The sequence below is a fragment of the Macaca mulatta genome, chromosome 10 (assembly GCF_049350105.2).
Source record: "Macaca mulatta isolate MMU2019108-1 chromosome 10, T2T-MMU8v2.0, whole genome shotgun sequence".
Taxonomy (NCBI): domain Eukaryota; kingdom Metazoa; phylum Chordata; class Mammalia; order Primates; family Cercopithecidae; genus Macaca; species Macaca mulatta.
The window spans coordinates 81,102,252-81,127,704 of record NC_133415.1 but is presented as its reverse complement, the minus strand read 5'-3'; the positions used below and the strand labels follow the sequence as shown (position 1 = coordinate 81,127,704).

The window sequence follows — 25,453 nt, the reverse complement described above, 5'->3', positions numbered from 1 at the left end:
CCCACAACCACTGATTTGTTTTTTTTTTGTTTTTTTTTGTTTTTTTTTTTTTTTGAGATGGAGTGTTGCTCTGTCCCCCAGGCCAGAGTGCAGTGGCGCGATCTCGGCTCACTGCAAGCTCCACCTCCTGGGTTCATGCCATTCTCCTGCCTCAGCCTCCCGAGTAGCTGGGATTACAGGCGCCCGCCACCACGCCCGGATAATTTTTTGTATTTTTTAGAGGAGACAGAGTTTCAACATGTTAGCGAGGATGGTCTCGATCTCCTGACCTCGTGATCCGCCTGCCTCGGCCTCCCAAAGTGCTGGGATTACAGGCATGAGCCACCCACTGTGCCCGGCCCTTAAAAACAAAACAAAACAAAACAAGGTCTTGCTCTGTCACCCAAGCCTGAGTGCAGTGATGCAATCACTCCTCACTGCAGCCTCAACCTCCCAGGCTTCAGTGATCCTCCCACCTCAGCCTCCTAAGTAGCTGAGACTACACGCACACACCACCATGCCCAGCTAAGTTTTGTATTTTTTATAGAAACGTGGTCCTGCTATGTTGCCCAGGCTGGTCTTGAACTCCTGAGCTCAAGCAATTTGCCTGCCTTGGCCTCTCAAGGTTTTGGGATTACAGGCATGAGTCACCACACCTGGACTTTTTTTTTCCTTTTTTTTTTCTTTGTTTTTTTTTTAACCAGTGATCTTTTACTGTCTCCATGGTTTTTCACATTGGCTTCTTTTGCTTAGTAATATGTGTTTAAGTTTCTTCTATGTATTTTCATGTTTTTAGCTTATTTCTTTTTAGCAGTGAGTAATATTTCATTGTCTGGATGTGCCATCACTTATTTATCCATTCACCTACTAAAGGATATCTTGATTGCTCCCAGTTGTGGCAATTATAAATAAAGTTGCTGTAAACGTCCATGTGCAGGTTTTTTTAAATGGCATAAGTTTTCATCTCATTTGGGTAAATACCAAGGAGCACAATTGCTGGATCATATGTTAAGAGCATATTTATGTTTTTGAGAACTACCAAACTGCCTTCCAAAGTGGATGTACCGTTTTACATTCCCACAAGCAGTGAATGAGAGTTCCTACTGCTCCATATTCTTACAAACATGTAGTATTCTCAAATGTTTTGGATTTTAAAACCAAAATCCATTTTAATAGATGTGTAGTGGTATCCTGTTTTAATTTGCAATTCCCTAATGTCTTGATGTTCTCTGTCTTTTTCAGATGCTTATTTGCCGTACTGTATATCTTCTTCGGTGAGGTGTCTGTTCAGGTCTTTTGCCTATTTTTAATCTAGTTGTTAGTTTTCTTGTTGAGTTTAAGAATTCTCCGTCCTTTGTCAGATGTATCTTTTGCAAACATTTTCTCCCAGTCTGTGGCTTGTCCTCTCATTCTCTTGGCATTGTCTTTCACAGAGTAGACGTTTTATATTTTAATAAAGTCCAGACTATCAATTATGTTCTCATGGATCATGCCTTTGATGTTATATCTAAAAAGTTCTCACCATACCCAAAGTCATCTAGATTTTCTCCTGTTGTCTTCTTGGCATTTTATAGTCTTATGATTGATATTTAGGTCTATGATTCATTTTTAGTTAATTTTTGTGAAAGATACAAGGTCTGATATGGATTAATTTTTCTGTATGTAGCTGTCTAGTTCCAGTGTCATTTGTTGAAAAGACTATCTTGCTCCATTTTATTGTCTTTGCTCCTTTGTCAGTTGACTATATTTATGTGAGTCTGTTTATGATCTCTGTTCTGTTCCATTGATCTGTCTTTTCTTTTGCTAATACCACACTGTCTTAATTACTATAGCTTTAAAGTAAGTCTTGAAGTCCAATAGCATTAATCTTTGACTCTTCTTTAATATTGAGTTGCCCCTTCAGAATCTTAATGTTTCTCCATGTAAACTTTAGAATCAGCCTTTTTATATTTACGAAATAACTTGCTGAGATTATGATTGATATTGCATTGAATCTATAGACTTATTTGGGAAAAACTGACATCTTGACAATATTGAGTCTTCCTATCCATAAACATTGTTTATGATGGGCTTCTTTATGTTTAGAAGCTTTTGTTTTTTCTGCTGTGAGATATTCCACTTCTAGCTTTATGATTTCTTACATTGCCTTTTATACTTAGAAACTTTTTCCTCATCCTGAGCTCACATATTAATTTATTTTCTTTTAAAATGTGTTTTTCAAACATTTAGTTTCTAAACCTATGTGGAATTTATTTTGGTATATGGAGTGAGATGGTGGTCTAATTCCCTCCCCTCAAATATGTAGTTATTTTTCCCAAAACCATTTTCTATTGATTGATCAAGAATAGACATGTATACATGTATAATAGTCAGCCTTCCACTTGTTTTTTGACCCTTGTGAAGGAAATTGTTTGAGTTTCCAATTTTGGATTAGGCTCAGATAGTAATTGAGCTGGATTCTGCCAGAGATCAATGTTAATTCACTATCCAGCTCTTCCACAGAGTTATAAAAATGTAAGTTTTGTGAAAATCTAACAGTATATCACTGGTTTAATGATCACAGCCTAGGAAGAATGGGGAAATGGTCAAAATCTCATGTGGGTGCACCTGAAGGCCACTGTTGAGTCCATCTCCCTGCTAGGCACCGCTGCTGGCACCAGGGGTAGACTCCTGGGGTGTATATGAACCACCTACATCTCCCTCTCTTCCCCTAAGATTTTCATGTGTCCCTTAAAGATGTATGTCCTACTTCCCTTGGAGAGTCACTACCATATTGAACACTTTAGACTGTGAGTCCTGTGAAGATGGGGCTTGTGAGTGTATTGCTCCCCAGTTATTTCTCTAGCATTAGCTCAGTATAGGGCATAAAAATCTGAATGGATGAACAAACCACTATTACTGGTGGGAACGTGCTACTATCTTACATGGTTTGAGGTGGCATAAAGGTTGAGAACAGCTATATAATGTGTTCCTTGAAGGGCAGCAGTACATCAGTGCAGTCAGCCTACCTTCTCCATACTTCTCACTCTGAAAACTGTAAAGCTGCACCTAGCAATCAACTTGGGATCTTTAAAAGGGACTGCTCCCTAGCTCTCACCCACAAAGCTGCAGTCTAGCACAGGTGACTTTTTTAAAAAAGTTTTTTGGGCCAGACACGATGGCTCACACCTGTAATCCCAGCACTTTGGGAGGCTGAGGTGGGCAGGTCACCTGCGGTCGGGAGTGTGAGACCAGCCTGACCAACATGGAGAAACCCCATCTCTACTAAAAATACAAACAAATTCGCCAGTCATGGTGGAACATGCCTGTAATCTCAGCTACTCGGGAGGCTGAGGCAGGAGAAATCGCTTGAACCCAGGTGGTGGAGGTTGCGGTGAGCCAAGATCACACCATTGCACTCCAGCTCAGGCAACAGTGCGAGACTCCATCTCAAAAAAAATAAAAAAGGAGTCCTATTAGGACTCCATTTTTATTTTTACGGGTTGGATATCTCTAATTCCAAAATATGAAATGCTCCAAAATTTGAAACTTTTTGAGCACAGACATGATGCTCAAAAGAAATGCTCACTGGGACATTTTGGATTCAAAATTTGGATTAGGGACTGGGTGTGGGGGCTCACACCTGTAATCATAGCACTTTGGGAGGTTGAGGCAGGAGGATCAATTGAACCCAAGAGTTTGAGAGCAGCCTAGGCAACATAGTGAGACTCTGTCTCTACAGAAAATATTAAAAATTAGCCAGGCATGGTGATACATGCCTGTAGTCCCAGCTACTCAGGAGGCTAAGGCAGAAGAATCACTTGAGTCCAGGAGGTAGAGGCTGCACTGAACTATGATCATACCACTCTCTCCATCTTGGGCAATAGAGCAAGACCCTATCTCTTTAAAAAAAAAAAAATCTGAAACACTGCTAGTCCTCAGCCGTTTTGGATAAGGGATAGTCAATCTTTATAAAGACTTAGTTAGTTATTGGATATCTGAGGAAGCATTCATATCAGGATCCCAAAAGATCATTGGTTTAGACACACATTTTAATAGCTTGGAAATCCAGAATACTCTTCTGGTGACCAGCTCAGACATAGTCATGATAATATAGGACCTCATCTAACATGGCTCCCTATTTTCCAGATAAGCATGGATTCCTGGTTCACTCTTGTTCTGCTCGGCAGTGGTCTGATATGTGTCAGTGCCAACAATGCTACCACAGGTAAATTGTAATTTGATAAGGCTGCTATTTGAAATGAAATTTTGCTTTCACATTTAATGAGCCAAATTTGAAAACCAAGATGGTATTTGAAGAAAGGAATAGAAAAATTTTATTCGAAGTGATGGTAAAATAGGTGTCTTCAGAAATCTTGGAATTGTATTGAATGCTCAGCATTGTTTTTCATACATATAACTGCTTTAAATAAATCAAAGAGATTATGTGTTATTTCCTGAAAAGTAAAATAAACTGTTGATATTTACAACTCTATACATGGTTTCTGAGGAACTAAGTGAAAAATCTTATGTCTTTCTCCCTTAAACCATAGTCCTTTGGAGGAGGTAGGAAAGGTCCAGCATTAAATAAAAACATAGCGGGTGGGTGGGTATTGGGGGGTTGGTCTTTGCTTGGTCTCCATATGTTTGAGAGTTTATTAAGGCTTGCTGCTTTGTGTCTCACAACTTTTTAGCCTCACATTCTTCATGTGATATTTCCTTGTTTTTTGGTGTTTGTAGTTGCACCTTCTGTAGGAATTACAAGATTAATTAACTCATCAACGGCAGAACCAGTTAAAGAAGAGGCCAAAACTTCAAATCCAACTTCTTCACTAACTTCTCTTTCTGTGGCACCAACATTCAGCCCAAATATAACTCTGGGACCCACCTATTTAACCACTGTCAATTCTTCAGACTCTGACAATGGGACCACAAGAACAGCAAGCACCAATTCTATAGGCACTACAATTTTACCAAATGAAACGTGGCTTCCAGATAACCAGTTCACGGATGCCAGAACAGAACCCTGGGAGGGGAATTCCAGCACTGCAGCAACCACTCCAGAAGCTTTCCCTCCTTCAGGTACTAGAGATGATTCTCTTTATTCTTTTGCTCTTTGAGTTTATTCATCCTTTTATTACCTTGTTTGTGTTTCCTAGCCTTAAAATTTCTTCAAATAAGTAAAATTGCTCAAGTGAAGTAATGAAACCTATATTTGAAATTTTTAGGCATATCTGGTTAGCATGAGTGAAGAGGAAAGAAGAAAGATTCTGGAGAATATCATGCTGCTAGGTGGGATCCTGGTTAGATTGAGAGGACTTAAATGTGTTTAAAGGTAGAGAAGGCTTAAAAAGAGAAAGAGAGGAGCTCATTGACGATGCAAGAGACTGAAGATGAAAAGACACAGAGAATGAGTAATAAGATTAGGTTTGAAAAGGGAGGGATCCATGGAGACCATGGAAAGGAGAATGGATATTGATGTCCATGACAATTAGATATGGCGTGGGAGGCCAGTGGCTAGGGGTGTCATTAGAGAGGCTCTGGGAAATGGTTACATTGCAGTGCCAGTTGTTCAGGGCCTCAGGTTGAAGCAGTAGTCCCAAGGATAAAATCAGAGACGTGGGTCTGAGACCAGGACAGGTAAGACAAGTTTCTGACCTCTTTGAACCTTAGGTACCTTGTCTGTAAAAGAGGGTTAGAGAGACCCTCAAAGGGCTTCTGGGAGGAGTAAATGTAACTGTCATCCCTTTTCTAGCAAAAATCACTCTTTCCTGTTCTGTGTTCCCCAGCCCTTTGGCTCTAATTTCTTCCCAGTTAGATGGTGAGTGCCCCTAAGCAGAATCACATCTCGCTCATGGGGAACATTCAGGAACTGTTTGCTCAGTTGGTTCTCATTTGTTACTACAGGTGATATCTTTTACTATGCCTTATAACTCAGACCCTTCACTTGCCAGCTTTTCCCCATATTTTCTACCGTAAAGACAAGACAGCATTTGCAGTTAAGAGGGCAGTCTTCAGTACCACACTGAGTTTGAATCCCAGCTCTTCCATAAACCAGTCATGTTTATGGCATAGCTGGCTTACTTGATCTCTCTACCTCAGTTTGTCTGTCTGTGAAACAAGAATAAGTGATAGTAATAGTTCTTACCTCATAGAGGAGATATTAGGATTAAACAAGTTAATATGGGTAAAGCACTTACAAAGATGCCTGCACAGGTTAAGCACTATTTTTAAGTGTGAGCTGTTAGTATTGTTGTGATTATTGCTCTGATAGTTCCCAGTGAAATATGTGAAGGTACCTTTAATGCAGATGGCATCTCACTATTCTTGATGAAATAGAGGACTGCAGACAAGTAATGTCTGACACTCGCTTTGTGCTTTAAAGTTAATGTAGTTTTGTCATAGTTATTACTGTGTGCTAGGCATCGTACTAAGAGTTTTGTAGAATAATCCTGTGAGGTAAGTTCTATTTTATGTTTTATAGGTGAAAGTATTTTACAATGATGAAACTGTAGTTTGTGGAATGTTTCTCAATGTACAGGTCATGACACAATTCATGAAATCACTTTAGCGGGCCACCACTAGTTTTGTTTTGTTTTGTTTTAATGGATGATCCAGTTCCATGTTTATTCTTTTAATGTTACATACAATTTTTTGACATGTTAGTAACAACATAAAATGTTGGGTTGTGGCCATTGCTTAGGGAGAAAAGCAGAATAACTTGTACAAACTGAATGAGTGAATGGAAAAGGTAGAGACTAACACAGGCCTGACTGACTGGACAGCCCATGTTCTATTCTGTACTGTCTTTCATTTAACAGTTCTGTGACATGACCATGGATAATCATCTCCTTTTAACAGATGCTTAATTTCAGACTGCATATAGAGGTTAAGTGATTTGCTTTAGATCTCAAGGCTAACAAGTTAGGACTATTTCTCACTTTTGTGGTCTTTCCACTCTGCTTATAGGGAACTTAGTTTTCCATAAACTGACTTAGGTCCAAATTGTGCCACAGCTAAGAATCTAGTTATTGTCTAGTTATTGACATTTCATGTCATAGGAGACTGAGACTACATTTCTCTAGTGGCATTCATTCAAGATGAGTAAAACACAACAAACCATTATTGCACATGGGAATTTCATGGTCTTAAACCCCATATCCCACTTATCACCACGATTTTACCAGTCCTCCTGTAACAGTTACAGTTTTTTATTAAATCAGTATTTGATGTATATTATTATAATTATGAAATATTCATTGCTGAGCTATAAATATAAATGGATTGTTTTTCTTTCTTGTACAATTTTTTTTCTGGATTTAATAATTGCCTTATTTTTTGTTTATTTAGTTTTCTGTTTAGTCAGGCCAGGCACACTGGCTAACACCTGTAATCCCAGCACTTTGGGAGGCCCAGGTGGACAGATCACTTGAGCTCAAGAGTTTGAGACCAGCCTGGGGAACATCATGAAACCCCATCTCTTTTTTTTTTTTTTTTTTTTTTGAGACGGAGTCTCGCGCTGTGTCACCCAGGCTGGAGTGCAGTGGCGCGATCTCGGCTCACTGCAAGCTCCGCCTCCCAGGTTCACGCCATTCTCCTGCCTCAGCCTCCGAGTAGCTGGGACTACAGGCGCCCACCACCACGCCCGGCTAGTTTTTTGTATTTTTAGTAGAGACGGGGTTTCACCATGTTAGCCAGGGTGGTCTCGATCTCCTGACCTCGTGATTCACCCGCCTCGGCCTCCCAAAGTGCTGGGATTACAGGCTTGAGCCACCGGGCCCGGCCATGAAACCCCATCTCTACAAAAAATACAAAAATTAGCTGGACATGGGTACATGTGCTTGTAGTCCCAGCTACTCAGGAGGCTGAGGTGGGAGGATTGCTTAAGCCCAGGAGGTTGAGGCTTCAGTGAGCTGTGTTCATATCACCGCACTCCAGCCTGGGTGACTAAAGTGAGACTATGTCTCAACAAAGTTACTGCTACTCAATTCTTACCATGCTCTCCAGAGCCTCTCAAAACAGCTTTCTACAAAGTGAGATTTATTAGATAATCTATTTCTTTTTTACCTCTAGAAATTCCTTCTGAGCCCTACGTTGTCTTATTCCAGTCTAGGCTTGTTGATCTCTAGGGCTACTGCACAGATATATCAGCCTGGGATTTCCCTTCTCTGTCATTCTGGGAATTCCCCTTGCTGCTGCTTCCTGACTTCCATATTGTCTTCTTTCTTGTCTCCTCTCATCATTCGGTAGATTCTTGAGAAAAGGGGTCCATGGGAGGCAAATTGCATGAGACCTTATGTGTCTAAAAATATCTTTAGGGCTGTGCATAGAATTTGAGGAATATTTTTACCCCAGAATTTTTAAGGTATTGCCCTAACTGACACCTGCTTACTAGGTTTGGAGGATTTTACTGCTATCTTAATTCCTAATTATTTGTATGCTTTCTAGGATCTTCTCTTTATCATTGGTATCCTGAAATTTCACAGAGATGTATCTTGATGTGGGTCTTTTTCGTTCATTATTATAGATACTTAATAGGCCCTTTGGAGCCTTGATCTTGCATTTCTGAAAATTTTCTCCCATTTCTTTGAAACCTTCTCCCCCTCTTCCTTTTTTTTTTCTTTTCTCAAATTCTTATTATTTGGATATTGGATGTATCCTGAATTAATTCTTTTTTTTTTTTTTTTTTTGAGACGGAGTCTTGCTCTGTCCCCCAGTTGGAGTGCAGTGGCACGATCTCGGCTCACTGCAAGCTCCGCCTCCCGGGATCACGCCATTCTCCTGCCTCAGCCTCCTGAGTAGCTGGGACTACAGGCTCCCGCCACCGCGCCCGGCTGATTTTTTGTATTTTTAGTAGACATGGGGTTTCACCGTGGTCTCGATCTCCTGACCTTGTGATCCACCTGCCTCGGCCTCCCAAAGTGCTGGGATTACAGGCGTGAGCCACCGCGCCTGGCCTCATTCTTTAATCTTTAAAATTTTTCCTTCCTGTTGATCTTTGCTTTGAATCTTTTTCTCCTTTTAAAAATAAACAAAGGCCGGCTAGGCACAGTGGATTACACCTGTAATTCCAGCACATTGGGAGGCTGAGGCAGGAGGATCACTTGAGCCCAGGAGTTTGAGACCAGGCTAAGCATCATAGCAAAACCTCATCTCTACAAATGATTTAGAAATTAGCAGCGCCTAATGACTCATGCCTGTGGTCGCAGCTACTTAGGGCTGAGGCAGGAGGATTACTTGAGTCCTGGCAGTTGAGGCTGCAGTGAGCCGTGATTGCACCACTGTACTCCAGTCTGGGTAACAGAGGGAGACCTCATCTCAAAAATAAATAGGCCAGGTGGCTCACTCCTGTAATCCCAGCACTTTAGGAGGCCAAGATGGGTGGATCACTTGAGGCCAGGAGCTCAAGACCAGCCTAGCCAATATGGCAAAACCCTCTGTCTACCTACTAAAAATAAAAAAAATTAGTCAAACGTATTGGCACATACTTGTAATCCAAGCTACTTGGGAGGCTGACATGAGAATTGCTTGAACCTGCGAGGTGGAGGTTGTAGTGAGTCAAGTCCCTGCACTACAGCCTGGGGAACAGAGTGAGACTGAAGACTCTTATCAACCAAAAAAAAAAAAAAAAAAAAATCAGTGACAAGTAAAAAAGTAGAATACCTTTTTTAAAATTTTTTTTATTTTTTTGAGACAGTCTCACCGTGTTGCCCAGGCTGGAGTGCAATGGCGCAATCTCGGCACACTGCAAACTCTGCCTCCTGGGTTCAAACAATTCTCCTGCCTCAGCCTCCTGGGTAGCTGGGATTACAGATGCCCACCACCACACCCAGCTATTTTTTGTATTTTTATTAGAGACAGAGTTTCACCATGTTGGCCACGCTGGTCTCGAACTCCTGACCTTATGATCTGCCCGCTTCGGCCTCCCAAAGTGCTGGTATTACAGGTGTGAGCTGCTGTGCCCAGCCTAGAATACCTTTTGAAAATAAATCAATAATAAAATCCTGCCGGGCACGGTGGCTCAAGCCTGTAATCCCAGCACTTTGGGAGGCCGAAACGGGTGGATCATGAGGTCAGGAGATCAAGACCATCCTGGCTAACATGGTGAAACCCCGTCTCTACTAAAAAATACAAAAAACTAGCCGGGCGAGGTGGCGGGTGCCTGTAGTCCCAGCTACTCGGGAGGCTGAGGCAGGAGAATGGCGTAAACCCAGGAGGCGGAGCTTGCAGTGAGCTGAGATCCGGCCACTGCACTCCAGCCTGGGCGACAGAGCGAGACTCTGTCTCAAAAAAAATAAATAAATAAATAAAAAAATAAAAAAAATAAAAAAATAAATAAAATCCTTTAAAAAAAAAGCATATATATTCATTTTTTCCATTTATAATATAAGTAATAAATATGCTGAGTTGATTTCTGCATATTGCTTTTTCAGTTAGCCTGTCATATTTGTTCTTTGTTTTGGTAAAGAGCTGCTGTGTTGAAGGATATACCTTAATATATTTATCCAGTTTCCCCTATAAATGGACATTAAGATTGTTTTCAGAGTATTCTTATAAACAATACAGTTTGTCATTTCAGACACATATAAGAATATTAGTAGGATAAATTATTTTAAGTGTGCATTTATAAATTTATGGATATTGCCACAATCCCCTCTGCTAGGAAGTCTATTCCTATTAACAGTATGTCGAAGTGCCTGTTTTTCTAAACTCTCTTCAGTGTGGTGAATTGTTAAACTTCTGGATCTCTGCCAATCTGACAGGTGAAAAATAACATCTCAGTGTAACTTTAATTTGCATTTTCTGAGATTGAGCAACTTTGTGTAATTTAAAAGATCATTTAAATGTATTTTTCTGAGCATTCTTTGTTGATATTCTTTACCCATTTTTATTAGGGTGTCAAGGTTTTCCTGACTCGTTTGTAGATGTTCTTTGTACGTTTGGGAAATGAGTCCTTTGTCTATAGTAAACCTGCAAATATTGTTCCCTAGGTGGTCATCTAGATTTTCTGCATTGCAGAAGATACCGTTAGCTATTTTTAATTTTTTTAATTTAAATATTTCTCAGTTTAAGTTTTCTAGGAGTTGGGTCATATTTAGGAAGGTTTTCCTTACTCCAAGATTATAAAAATAATTTTCTTCTGGACTTCTATGGTTTCATGCGCGCACGTGTGTGTGTGTGTACACGCACTTAGGTCTATCTCGAATTTATTCTGATGCAGAGTGTGAGCTATGGATCTGCTTTTCCCCAAATATCTAACTTGTCCCAATACCCCTTAATAATTTATTTTTCCTCATTGATTTGAAATGCCACCCATCTTATATATTGAATTCAGATATTTATTTACCTCTTCATATTTATTTATTTGGGAACATTCATTTTGTTTTCTATTAATCTTTTTCTCTGTCCATGTGCAAAGCCCCACTGTCTCAATAATTGTAACTTTGTAAAGTATTTAATATCTGGTAAAATGAGTCATTCCTTGTTAATTTTATTTTTCAGAATTTTGTTAGCAATTCTTACTATAAACATTAGAATCAACTTGTTTAGCAGGAAAAAAAGTTTGTATTGATCATGTTAAATATGTAGATTAACAGAGAAAATGGCATCTTAAAGATGTTGAGTCTAACTATCCAAGAATGCAATATATTCCATTTTCTGAAGTCTGTGTTTTTTTTTAAATCTTCTGTTTTTGTTATTATAAATGGAGCATTTTCTTCCATCATATCTTCTGACTGGCTGCTGTTGGGGATATGAAGGCTACTGATTTTTGTAGAGACATTTTGTACTGGCCACCTTAAACTCTCTTAGTGTTGAAGTAATTTTCTTCATTAATTATTATGGCTTCAAGTCATCTCATCTGCATATATCCTCCAAATTTGTAGAACTTTCTTTTTCTTCTGTTTAATTGCATTGATGAATACCTCCAGAACAAAGTTAAGCAGTTGGTAAATGCAGACAGCATTCTCTTGTATCTGACACTAAGGAGGACACTTTCAGTGGTTCTTCATTATACATGGTACTGACTCTTGAGTTGAGATAAACATATTTTATTGTGTTCAGGATTTAATGAGCATTTATGTCAGGAATGGATGTTAAATTTTGCCAGTTGCCTGTTCAGGATCAATGAGCAAGATCTGAATGATTTTTTTCTCTTTTGGTCTGTTTCTGTAGTGGATTCTGTTCCTAGGTTTGTTTGTTTGTTTGTTTGTTTGTTTGTTTTGAGATGGAGTCTGTCGCCAGGCTGGAGTGCAGTGGTGCAATCTCAGCTCACTGCAACCTCCACCTCGCGGGTTCAAGTGATTCCCCTGCCTCGGCCTCCCGAGTAGCTGGGACTACAGGCATACACCACCATGCCCGGCTAATTTTTTGTATGTTAGTAGAGACGGGGTTTCACTGTGTTGGCCAACCTGGTCTCGAACTCCTGACCCCGTGATCCACCTGCCGTGGCCTCCCAAAGTGCTGGGATTATAGGCGTGAGCCTCCACACCCGGCCAGTTTTTTTTTTTGTTTTTTTTTTTTTTTTTTTTTTGAGACGGAGTCTCGCTCTGTCACCCAGGCTGAAGTGCAGTGGCCGGATCTCAGCTCACTGCAAGCTCCGCCTCCCGGGTTCACGCCATTCTCCTGCCTCAGCCTCCCGAGTAGCTGGGACTACAGGCGCCTGCCACCTCGCCCGGCTAAGTTTTTGTATTTTTAGTAGAGACGGGATTTCACTGTGTTAGCCAGGATGGTCTCGATCTCCTGACCTCGTGATCCGCCCGTCTCAGCCTCCCAAAGTGCTGGGATTACAGGCTTGAGCCACCGCGCCCGGCCCCGGCCAGTTTTTATTGATTTGTTTTTTAGAGACAGAGTCTTGCTCTGAATTAATTATTTAATCTTCTTAATTTTTCTTTCCTGTTGACCTTTGCTTTGCTTAAAGTCTTTTCCTTTGAGTCATCCAGGCTGGAGTACAGTGGCACGATCATGGCTCACTGTAACCTTGAACTCCCAGACTTAAGCAGACCCCACCTCAGACTTCTGAGTAGCTAAGGACTATAGGCACATGTCACCACGTCCAGCTAATTTTTAAATTTTCTCAGAGACAGGGACTCACTGTGATGCCCAGACTGGTCATGAACTCCTGGCCTCAAACAGTCCTCAGCCTCAGCCTCCCAAAGCACTGGGATTACAGGCGTGAGCCAAGGCTGCCCAACCATATTGTATCATTCCTGTAACAAGCTGTTGCAGTCTGTTTGATATTATTTCTGTTTTCCTTTTCTTTTGTTTAGAATTTTCTGTCTAGATATTCACAAATTATCTCCAAATGAGATTGATCTATGTGTTTCCTTTGTGTGTGTATTCTTTTTGATAAGTTTTAATTTTTAGTGTTTTGTTTTGCTACATGGAAAGGATTTAAGTTTACACTAAAAAATACTCTTTTTTTTTTTTTTTTTTTTAAGACAGGGTCTCACTGTTGCCCAGTGCTGGAGTGCAGTGGAATGATCTCGGCTCATTGTGGCCTCCACCTCCTGGGCTCAGGCGATCCTCTCACCTCAGCCTCCCGAGTAGCTGGGATTAATGGCGTGTTCCACTATGCCCAGCTAATTTTTGGTATTTTTTTGTAGAGATGGGGTTTCGCCATGTTGCCCAGGCTGGTCTCGAACTCCTGGGCTCACATGATCCTCCTGTCTTAGCCTCTCAAAGTGCTAGGATTACAGGTGTGAGCCACTACATCTGGCCGTTTCATTCATGTTTTCAAATATATTTGAATGAGGAAAAGTTCTCCTTTGTGGTTATTATAATAGCCTACAGAGCTATTAATTTTTAAATTTTGTTTATGTCTCCTTTTTTTTTGTTTAGGCTGAATAACCATTTATTTCATAGGTTTATTCCTTTTTTTCTTCCGTAGAACTTGCTATTGTGTGCATTTATAGTCCTTTTATTTTTAACTTTTCTATTTCATTCATTTTTACTTTCTACCTTCTTTAGATTTATTTCGTGCTTTTTCTATCTTCTTGAATTGAGTGTGCTTTATTTAATTTCATTCTTTCCTGTTAATTTTGCACAAGCACATCTTTAGCTACATTCCATAGGTATTTCTATAGGTAGTTGTTTTAGGATGTGCTATAAGCTGCTCTGACAAAGATACCAAAATTCAGTGACTTAAATAAGACCCAAGTGTCTGTCTCTCCCTAGTTACATTCCAGAGGTGGGCAGGGCCTTCGTTTCAGTAGAGACCAAATTCCTTTCCTCTTGTGGACCTGCCATCCTAACAGTATTGCCCTTATCTGTTTGGTTAGTGATAGTTCTCACCATTGGGTTCTAGTTGCAACCACTGCGAAGGAAGAACAAAGGGAATAGAGGGCATTTCTTTTCCAAAAGATGTGACCTGGAAGTTACATTGCTTTAGCTCACATCCCGTTGACTAGAATTCATCACATTACTACATCTAGCACAAAGGAGTCTCAAATATAGTCTCTGGCAGGAGAGCTGGGATTACAGGTGTGAGCCACCACACCCAGCCGTCTGTTTGATTTTTGAGATGGAGTTTCACTCTGTCACCCATTCTGTAGTGCAGTAGTGCAATCTCGGGTCACTGCAACCTCTACCTCCCAGGTTTAAGCAATTCTCATACCTCAGCCTCCCAAAGTGCTGGGATTAAAGACGTGAGCCACTGCCTGATTTTGGTTTTGATTTTTTTTTTTCTTTGAAATAGAGTCTTGCTCTGTCATCTAGGCTGGAGTGCAGTGGCATGATCTCAGCTCTCTGCAGTCTCCCCCTCCTGGGTTCAAGTGATTCTCGTGCCTCAGCCTCCCAAGTAGCTGGGATTATAGGCACCGGCCACCACGCCCAGCTAATTTGTTTTGTATTTTTAGTAGAGACGGGGCTTCACCATGTTGGCCAGGCTGTTCTCTACCTCCTGACCTCAGGTGATCTACCACATCATTTTGGTTTTGATTTTTATTTTCAAGTGTTTTCTTACTTTGTCATTTCTAATTTTATTGCATTGGGACAAAAGAATATTGTACTGTTTCTACTGTTGGGGTTTATAAGGGCTGTGGATATTTTACTAGCCTTTGAAAAGAAAATTTTCTCTGTTAGTGTGTAGAGTTTGGTATATACCAATTAGATTTTATTACTTATCATTTTGGTCTTTTATATCCTTACTTAATTTTGCCCTCTTGAATTTTAATATAGCTAAAGACATAAAGTCCTCTAATAACATGTGTTCTCTTTGCATTCTCGTACTTTTTATGAATATTGATGCTGCACTATTTGTGTACCCAGGGAGAAGGCCAGACCACTGTCCAAAGTTTAGTGAATCTGGGCAGTCTTGTTTCCCAGTTGTTGGAGGATGCCTCATGGAGGAAAGCATTCCTAATCCTGGAGCTTGTTTTGTTGTACTCTAAATTGAATTGTAATGTGTTTCTTTAACCTGAATGAATGTTTCTATTTTTTACTTACTACACAGGTAATTCTGACTCGAAGGACAGAAGAGGTGAGCTGCTCACCTTGTATCTGTTGTTGCTTTTACACAGTGTACAGTATTCATCTATTTCCTCTGCTCATAGTCTGTGGTAACCATGTGCGTCTGTGGCTGTGTTGTTTGTTTACTTTCCCTTAAGTTATTTCCCTGTTAATCTCTTAGAGAAGAGAAATGGAAACAAGTACTGTATTCAGTATGTTTTTTAATATAGACTATGGATTCTAACAGCTATGATGTATTTTAACAAGTAACAAAATATATCTTACTTTGTCATGTCACCTTGTTAACATTACTTTTTGGTGATATTAGGTCATAATTTCTATGCGGTGAGTTACTTCTGATTTCTAGGCCACAGTTCCCTTTAAACATTCTTTGTGTTGTTTTTCCCCTAGTCTATAAAATGTCAACCCTTTGTGGCTTTATATGGATTTTAAGGATTTTCAGCCCTTTAATGTAAAGTGTCTATGGCCTGAGATGTTGTATCTGTGGTTTAAGCTGGACTGCTGAGTCCCTGGTCACTAAAAAGTAGCTATTTGTCTGCAGAAGTGTGGCACATTTTGCCTAGAATGACGGTAAGGCTGCTATCAAAGAGCATGAGAGAAAGAGAAAGAGATCATGTAACATTCTAAGAAGTGATTATTACATTTGAGTTTTAAAAATGTTACTGTTTGAAGCAGTATTTTTATCATAATTTTCTGTTTTATCAAATCAGACTTGAGTTTTTGTCTGATTCCATTATTTAACCATACACTATTTTCCCTGTGTAATTAAGTAGTGGAACACTGGAAGGCATATGAAGTCCCACTAAGTAGGGAGCATTTGAGTCAGAAAAGTGGGTACTCTGATCTTTTATGTGATGTCCATCTGCCATTGTATTTGGTAAGGAATAGTGAGGTGTTACCATACTGTGTATAGATTTCCCTCACTTTTCCAGATCTCACTTTCCTAAACTTGGGAACTAAACATTGGATGAATACAGTGTCTTTGCTATTCAGATTCACTTGCCAGATTCTATCAAATGTAGACTTAAATAGGTTTTATTGTGGTAGATATTTATATGCTCCCTAAAACTGCTCTTTTAACCAGCCTTACAATAAAGTCAGAAGTCAAAGTGGTAGACTTCCAGATGAAACATAAGATCCGTTGACTCCTTCCTCTATTTAGTATATATTTTCATAATATTCAGCCTTTTCTTGCCCCAGATATCATACCTATTTTACCTACCTAATATTTAAGTAGTTTCCATGTTGTGATTAAAAAAATAAAATTACCTTAATTACCTAGGTTATTGCTAATTGTGGCATATGTAAAGACTATTAATGTAATAAATCTCCTTTCTTAAGTCAAAAAATAATTTTGTATGATTCCAGTCAGTTGACTGAAAATGCATCGGTATTCTCAGCAGTCTCTGAAGTCCCAAAATCTAATGACAATTTTACCAGAACAGATCTTTAGAAGTATTGCTATAAATTTGGATATCACATTCTAATTTTAAGCCAAATGCTTTTTGATAAATAAGCCAGCTGTTTGGAAATATTTGTGTTATAATGGGTTTGATAAGTGGTTATGTCTTATGCAGATTAATTAGGGGCTACATGTTTCTATGCACTGGTCTTTGGGGTGCTTTTGAACAGTAGGGTCTGATGTTTTAATTGTCAAAACAAAAAGAAATGAGAGGGAGGGCAACTTTTCTTCCTCTTCTGAAGTCCAGAAAACTGGTTATTTTCTCATGCATATTATTTTTAAAATGTATTCCAGCCAGGTGCAGTGGCTCACGCCTGTAATCCCAGCACTTTGGGAGGCCGAGGTGGGTGGGTAGATCACAAGGTCAGGAGTTAAAGACCAGCCTGACCAGTATGGTGAAACTCCATCTCTACTAAAAATACAAAAATTAGCCGGACATGGTGGCATGCACCTGTAATCCCAGCTACCTGGGAGGCTGAGGCAGGAGAATTGCTTGAACCTGGGAGGCGGAGGTTGCAGTGAGCCAAGATTGCGCCACTGTACTCCAGCCTGGGTGACAGAGCAAGACTCCGTCTCAAAAAAAAAAAAAAAATTTCAGCATCTTAATATTTGTAAAGAAGTAGTCCTCGAGCTACTACTTAAGTCTAGAAAGAGTTGACATTCTTGTTTTAAGAGTGTTAGGGCAGTTTGGGAGGCTGAGGCAGGTGGATCGTTTGAGCCCAGGAATTCCAGACCAGCCTGAGCAATATGGGGAAACCTTGTCTCTACTGAAAATACAAAAATTAGCCAGGCATGGTGGTATGTACCTGTAGTCCCAGCCACTTGGGACGCTGAGGTGGGAGGATCACCTGAGCCCAGGAAATGAAGGTTGCAGTGAGCCAAGATTGCGTGACTATACTCTAGCCTGGGCAACAGAGTGAGACTCTGTCTCAAAAGAAAAAAAAAGGGTGGGGATTATCATAGTGCCATTATTATTATGAGTTTATGATGGCTTTCTCTAAGTACCTTTTACATTCAGTGCCTTTTAGGCATCAAGGATTCCAGAAAAAAAAAATATTTAAAAAATATATATATATATGCATATGCTTCCCTGTCTCAGGGAGGAAATACGTGAACATCAGGAACCGAAGGCTATTCAGTTACATGCCATTGGATATATCACACAAAGTGCTGAGGGAACTCAGAAGACTCATTATATCTGGGGAGTGGAAAGGAGGCACAGAGATGAGCTTTGGGGAATTTAGATTAAAATAGCAAATGGGGAAAATGAAGACACACCAGACAGGGCACAAGCAAAGAGACATGAAAGAGCAAAGTCATATGTTTGAGCATCTGTGTGCAGTTGACATGTGTGAGGTGTGGGGAGTGGTCGGAGGTGGCCTCAACAGAATGGGTGTGGTGGTCCACTGAGTTCAGGAGTTGGAGCATCTCCTGAAGATGATGGTGAGTAAGGAAGTCACATAGTCAGATGTTGGTTTTAGAAAGATATTCCAGAGGACTTAGGAGAAAGAGATGGACAAGAGAACTTTAGGTTTCTGAATAATTTGGCTCAAAACAACAGTGATTGGGCTCAGCCCAGTTGTTAGATTCTAGAGGCAATCCAATGAATATTGCTGTTTTTAGAGCCAATAGGAAACATTTAAAACATTACAACCTTGCCTTTGAGATCTGATAAAATACTTGTACCAAAAAGTGTGGCAATAGGTAAATGGGCCATAGGAACTGGGGTTATAGGACTATGGCTATTCCTTCACTGACTAGTTCGTAGTTGACCAGCATGTGTCTGAAGTCGTTAAGTCACTTACCTGTTTACTTGTGAGCCCTTCAATTAATATGGCCCTTTGTTTTCTTGGAAAGAAGTTATAGCAAGTAGGTATCTGTTGTCCCGGAACACCATTTTAGTGTTTTTTCATTTTATGCTTGTTCCCTGGCCTGAATCTAGAAAGTAAAACTTTGCTAGAATGAAGTTGGGGTTGAAACAATTTCGGTTGGTAACCATACTGTCTCTATCTCATCTACTCAGCTCTGCCTTTGTAATGTAAAAACAGCCATAGGCTGGGCGTGGTGGCTCAAGCCTGTAATCCCAGCACTTTGGGAGGCCGAGTCGGGCGGATCACGAGGTCAGGAAATCGAGACCATCCTGGCTAACATGGTGAAACCCCATCTCTACTAAAAAATACAAAAAACTAGCCGGGCGAGGTGGCGGGTACCTGTAGTCCCAGCTACTCGGGAGGCTGAGGCAGGAGAATGGTGTAAACCCGGGAGGCGGAGCTTGCAGTGAGCTGAGATCCGGGCACTGCACTCCAGCCCGGGCGACAGAGAGAGACTCCGTCTCAAAAAAAAAAAAAAACAGCCATAGATGGTATGTAAATGAATGAACATGGCCATGTTCCAATAGCATTTTATTTACAAAAACAGGCAGCGGGCTAAATTTGGGCTACAGTTTGTCAACCCCTGTTCTAGACAAAGAACTGCCTGAGCGTAGGAAGCTGAACTGAGGTTCTCTACTAGTGTGTGAACTTGCGGATGCCAAAGCCAATCTCTTCCCTTCATGTCAGACACTTTGCAAATGTTACCTGTTTTAAATCTCCCATTTCCTCTAAAAGGTGGAGGGTGCTATTCTACCATTTCATACATCATTCTAAGAGATTATCACACTACTAGTAAGTTAGGGTAGTAGGAATTTGAACTTCAGGTCTGTCGCACCCTAAAACCCCGTGCCCTGGAAATGATTTTCTAAGGCTGGCCTGTGGTTCGTTGGTTGATTTCAACCCAGAACTTAAGAATGTTTTAAGAATACATCTAGATGTAAGGATTTTTTTGTCAGTATTACTCCACAAACTGGATTATTTATTTTGACCTGATAACTCAGGAACTTTCTTGTATTATTTCTCTCCCTTCTTACTGGTTTCTTCTTTGGACTCTCCTGTTGCACAGGTATTGGATCTCCTGGACCTATCCAGCTCCTTTCTTTTCTGTGCTGTCATATTTTTCATCTTTTATTGCTCTGTGTTCTGGGAGCTTCCAGGACAGTTGCTCTTTCATACAACTAATTTGGTTTTCAGTTATATCAGTTCTCCTATTTAGCCTTTCTTTTTTTAGAGGCAGGGCTGGGGCAGACTCGTGCTCTGTTGCCCAGGCTGAACTGCAGTGGCCTATCACAGCTCACTGCAACCTTGACCTCTGGGACTCCAGCAATCCTCCAGCCTCAGCCTCCCAGGTAGCTGGGACTATAGGCATACGCCACCATGCCCAGCTAATCAGATGTTTGTTTGTTTGTTTGTTTGTTTGGTAGAGACAGACTCTACCAGAGTCTCGCTAAGTTGCCCAGGCTGGTCTCAAACTTCTGGCCTCAAGCAATCCTCCCACCCTGGCCTCCCAAAGTGTTGGGTTTACAGGCATGAGCCGCCATGCCTGACCTTGTTCAGCCTTTCTATCTAGATTTTTTTCTTCCTAATCATGTTGGCATTTTGTTTGTTTGTTTTTGTTTTTGTTTTGTTTTAAGACGAGTTTCGCTCGTTACCCAAGCTGGTGTGCAATGGCGCGATCTCGGCTCACCGCAACCTCCGCCTCCTGGGTTCAAGTGATTCTCCTGCCTTAGTCGCCCGAGTTGCTGGGATTACAAGCATGCGCCACCACGCCCGACTAATTTTGTATTTTTAGTAGAGTTGGGTTTTCTCCATGTTGATTGGGCTGGTCTCAAACTCCTGACCTGTTGATCTGCCCACTTCAGCCTCCCAAAGTGCTGGGATTACAGGGTGAGCCACCGCGTCCAGCCAGTTTTTAAGAACTCTTTCTTACTACTCAGATTACTCCTTTTTAAATAGTGGCCTTTAAAAAATATCAGTGTAGGCTGGGCACAGTGGCTCAAGCCTATAATCCCAGCATTTTGGGAGGCTGAGGCAGGCTGATCACCTGAACTCAGGAGTTCAAGACCAGGCTGGCCAACATAGTGAAACCCTGTCTCTACTGAAAATACAAAACTTAGCCAGGCATGGTGGCATGCGCCTGCAGTCCCACCTACTAGGGAGGCTAAGGTGGGAGGATCGCTTGAACCAGGAGGCTGTTGCAGTGAACCGAGATCACGCCACTGCACTTCAGCCTGGGTGACGGAGTGAGACTCCATCTCGAGAAAAAAAAAAAAAGGCAATGTAGCAGTGGCTCACACCTGTAATCGTAGCATTTTGGGAGGCCAAGGCAAGAGGATCACTTGAGACCAAGAGTTCAAGACTAGCCTGGGCAACAAGACCCCCACATCTCTACAAAAAACGTAAGAAAAAAAATTTTTTTAAATCAATATGGCATCCTGTTGCGCAAATTGCAGTATATTTTAAAAGGTTTATTCTATTTCTGTTGTCACCTCCATTTCCCAGGGTTACCATTGCTCTATTTGAGCTATGCCCTGGACCATTGAGTGGCCTAGACTGTGCTCACAATAGGTGTCCCTTCATCCCTTCAGAAGACAAACAGGGACATATATCTTAAACCAGGGAGGGGTTCAGTGATGGCTCAGGAAAATCGGGACAGGGTGCAGTTATCCTCTAGGCGAGCTGCCGTTTTCTTTTTCCTTTCCTCTCTTGTGGTTGCCTAGAGTTGGCTTGGGTACTACTATGGTTTTTTTCTGTCTTCAGTCCCCAGGAAACTTTCTGTGGACCCAGTATACTTAACAATCACATACAGTGTAGACCTGCTCTGGTGCCAATTCTAACCAAACCAAAAAAAAGCATTTATCAGACACTCAGGGAAATTCAAGCAGTATCTGAATAATATTAGATGATACTAAGGAATTAGTGTTACTTTTTAAATTGGATAACAGTATTATGTTTATGTTAAGAATCTTTATCTCTTAGTGATACATTCCTAAGTAATTGCATTTGAAATGATAGGTCTCAGATTTGCTTTAAAAGAATTCAGTTAGAATGGGGTGGGTATAGACCAATGGTTCCTTACTGGGGGCTGTTTCCCCCACAAAGGCATTTAGCAATGGTTGGAGATACTTTTGGTCATCGAAATTGGGAGTTTGCTACTGACATCTAATAATTAGAGGCCAGGGATATTAAATGTCCTACAGTGCACACGACAGACCCACATAACAGAGAATTATCTAACCTAAAATGTCATCAGTGTAACATTGAGAAAATATATATGCAGCATATATTTTGTAAAAAAGAAGCCCTTACCAGTCTCTGTGACAAACTCTCTACTCTGTGTAGAGCACTGTTTTTCCAGCTGAGTCTAGATGGGAAGCCCCACTTGTCATTTGGGCTGTGGGCGTACTGGTGCTGGGTTGGCAGACCTTTGCTTAAGTACCATCCTGGTACCTCAAGGTCCACTTTCAACCCCAGTCCCAGTTCCCTCTGAGCTTGAGGTGTTTCCAGGCCCAAACTGGTAGAACTAGGACTTAATTTTCAGCTGGAGGCTCTTTGGCTCTGTTTGATCTCTTGGGCAGTTGAGTCTCATCTCTTTTGTCTTCCAGAAATATCTCAAAGTTTCTGATCTACATATGCCACCTTTTGCTGCCTTTCAGATATGCTGTTGATTCATTAGTATTTTTATATTTCTTCTACCATGTCATTGTGCTTTGGGGGAAGATGAAGAAGTAAATGTATAGATTTAGTCCAGTGTCTTAAGCCAAATGTGCCTAATTAGTTTATTTATTTATTTTTTTTTTTTTTTTGAGACGGAGTCTCGCTCCTTCACCCAGGCTGGAGTGCAGTGGCCGGATCTCAGCTCACTGCAAGCTCCGCCTCCCAGGTACAAGCGATTCTCCTGCCTCAGCCTTCTGAGTAGCTGGGACTACAGGTGTGTGCCACTGCACCCGGCTAATTTTGTATTTTCAGTAGAGGTGGGGTTTCGCCATATTGGCTAGGCTGGTCTTGAACTCCCGACCTTGTGATCCGCCTGCCTCGGCTTCCCAAAGTGCTGGAATGTGCCTAATTACTTTATTATAATACCTGATATACTGCCCCCTGTAGTTAGAATTTAACAAAGACGTATTTAGTGATAAATTACTATTTCTTTTTGTTCTTTGGCTCAATGTAATACATTGTTTGTTTTGTGCCTGTTATGTGTGAGACCCTATGCTAGGCTTTAGGTGTACAGTGAGAATGAAGCAGACATGTAATTCTTGCTCTTGTGGAATTTATGCTATAAAGGAGGGATATTGATTAATCAACAACAGTCATATAATTACAAAGTGTGAGAGGTATTATCAAGGAAAATAATAAGGTCTTTGCCTTACAAAAATAGTATAAGAAATAAAAGCCTTTTTTTTTTTTTTTTTTTTTGAGACTGAGTCTTGCTCTGTCGCCCAGGATGGAGTGCAGTGCTGCAATCTCGACTTACTACAACCTCCGCCCCCCAGGTTCAAGCAGTTCTCCTGCCTCAGCCTGCTAAGTAGCTGAGATTACAGGCATGTGCCACCACGCCTGGCTAATTTTTTTTGTAATTTTTTTTTTTTGAGACGGAGTCTTGCTCTGTCATCCAGGCTGGAGTGCAGTGGCCGGATCTCAGCTCACTGCAAGCTCCGCCTCCTGGGTTTACACCATTCTCCTGCCTCAGCCTCCCGAGTAGCTGGGACTACAGGCACCCGCCACCTCGCCCGGCTAGTTTTTTGTATTTTTTAGTAGAGACGGGGTTTCACCGTGTTAGCCAGGATGGTCTCAATCTCCTGACCTCGTGATCCACCCGTCTCAGCCTCCCAAAGTGCTGGAATTACAGGCTTGAGCCACCGCGCCCGGCTTTTTTTTGTATTTTTAATAGAGATGGAGTTTCACCATGTTGGCCAAGCTGGTCTCGAACTCTTGACCTGATCTGCCCACCTCAGCCTCCCAAAGTGCTGGGATTGCAGGCATGAGCCACCGTGCCCAGCCATAACAGCTAAAATTAAGTACATACTGTGTGCTAGTTACTGTGCCAACCCCTTTACATGAATGGTCTAATTTAATATGCAGAATAACTTATTTCAGAAATGAGGAAACTGAAACTTATGATCCTAATTTAGTATTAGGAAGTCAGAGAAGACCTGTGTGGGAAAAGTGACACACAGAGAACCAGACAAGTAGGAGATAGCCAGGCAAAGAACAGAGGGAGGCTGTGTAAAGCAGAAGGAATAACATGTTCAAAGGCCTGAGGATGGATGAATGAAAGAAAGCGTGGAAGGACAACCAGTGGCTGAAATTGAGTGAGCAAGGAAAGAGTGCAAGAGGTAGGGCAAGTAGGGGCTGGATCAAGGGGGTTGTTAGAGTCCAGGATAAAGAGACTAGATTTCGTTCTAAGGCATGAGAAACTGTTGGAGGGTTTTACCTAAGATTGGTATACACCCTAAGTTGCTTTCCTAGAGATCCCTCTGCTTTGCGGAGAATAGATTGGCAGGGGCAGAGGCTTACTGTGATCCAGGTGAGAGAGGATGGAGGTTGGGACTACACTGGTGGCAATAAAAAAAAAATGCAAAAAAAAAAAAAGGCAGATTTGAAGTTTTAGATATAACTCTAAAATATATTACTTGCAGCTGTGCTAGATATAGAAGATAAGTGTGAGGAAGAAATCAAGGGGGTTTCCACATTTCTTTCTTGAGCAACAGGGTGGATTAGAGTACTAGCTACTGAATGGTGAGGGAAAGGTTTTAAACACAGAAAGCTTGTGTTGCCTATGAAATTTGAAGTGGAGGTGGAAAATAGGCAGTCGAGAATCTGGAACTCAGAAAAGAGGTCTGACCAAACAAAGCAACTGTGGGAATTGCTAGCATGGCATTTGTATTTATAGTCATCTCTCTGATCAGATTAACTAGATAGAGAGAAAAGTACCAGGGACAGAGCCCTGAGGAATTCCCACATTTAGAGATCTGGTGTTGGAAGAGGAACAGATAGTGAGGGAAACTGAGATGGAGCAGACAAGAGATAGAAGGAAAATCAGAGGAGTGCTTCGTTGTGGAAAGCTAAGAGAGGAAAGTGCTTCAGAGAGGAAGGAGTGATCAGCCAGTCCAAATGCTCATTTTAAGATGAGAGCCACATACCACAGTATGTTTGAAACTTACCATTAACAAAGAAGCATTGTGTAATATCTTCCATCTCTCTAAAAACAAATAAAAAAAAACCCATCTGTCCACCTCATATCTCCCTTCCACTGTATCCCTTAATGTTAAAAGTCCCCCCGAAAGGACCCGGTGTCTCACTTTGTCCTTTTTCTATCTTTATTTCACTCCATTTAGGCTTTCTCACCCATATTCAACTGAAGACACTCTTGGAAAGGTCACCAGTAGCCACCGTCTTGTCAAATCTGGTTTCACTTCTCTGTCTCATCCTTCTTAAGTCTGTAGGCAATATTTGATTGAATTGATTGCTCCCTCCTTGAAAATCTCTGCTCTTGGCTTCTATGACACTGCATTCTTAGATTAACCTCTCACCTCATGGCTGTTGCTTATGGGTCAGTTTAGCTTTTAAGAGAATGTAAATCCAGTTATATATCTCCTCTGTTCAAAGCCCTCCAATGGCATAGTGTTTCTCATCACACTCAGAATTAAATCCACAATCATTGCAATGGACTCCCAAGTCCTAAGTCTGCTGG

General features: G+C 41.1%; 1 protein-coding gene across 50 annotated transcripts in view; it reads left to right on the top strand.

Annotated features, from left to right (window-relative positions):
• Positions 1–25,453, top strand: part of PTPRA (protein tyrosine phosphatase receptor type A) — a 170,813-nt gene that overhangs the window by 93,511 nt on the left and 51,849 nt on the right. For 14 of the 50 annotated variants that reach the window (XM_015149418.3, XM_077951378.1, XM_002798218.4 and 11 more), the window contains 3 exons: positions 4,108–4,186; positions 4,699–5,040; positions 15,410–15,436. In XM_015149418.3, coding sequence (XP_015004904.3) covers positions 4,114–4,186; positions 4,699–5,040; positions 15,410–15,436 — 442 coding nt within the window. In that variant the 5' untranslated portion in view covers positions 4,108–4,113. Of the gene's footprint in view, positions 1–1,221; positions 1,271–4,107; positions 4,187–4,698; positions 5,041–15,409; positions 15,437–25,453 lie in introns of all 50 variants that reach the window. The other 36 variants (XM_077951340.1, XM_028828272.2, XM_001114682.5 and 33 more) reach the window with 5 other exon arrangements.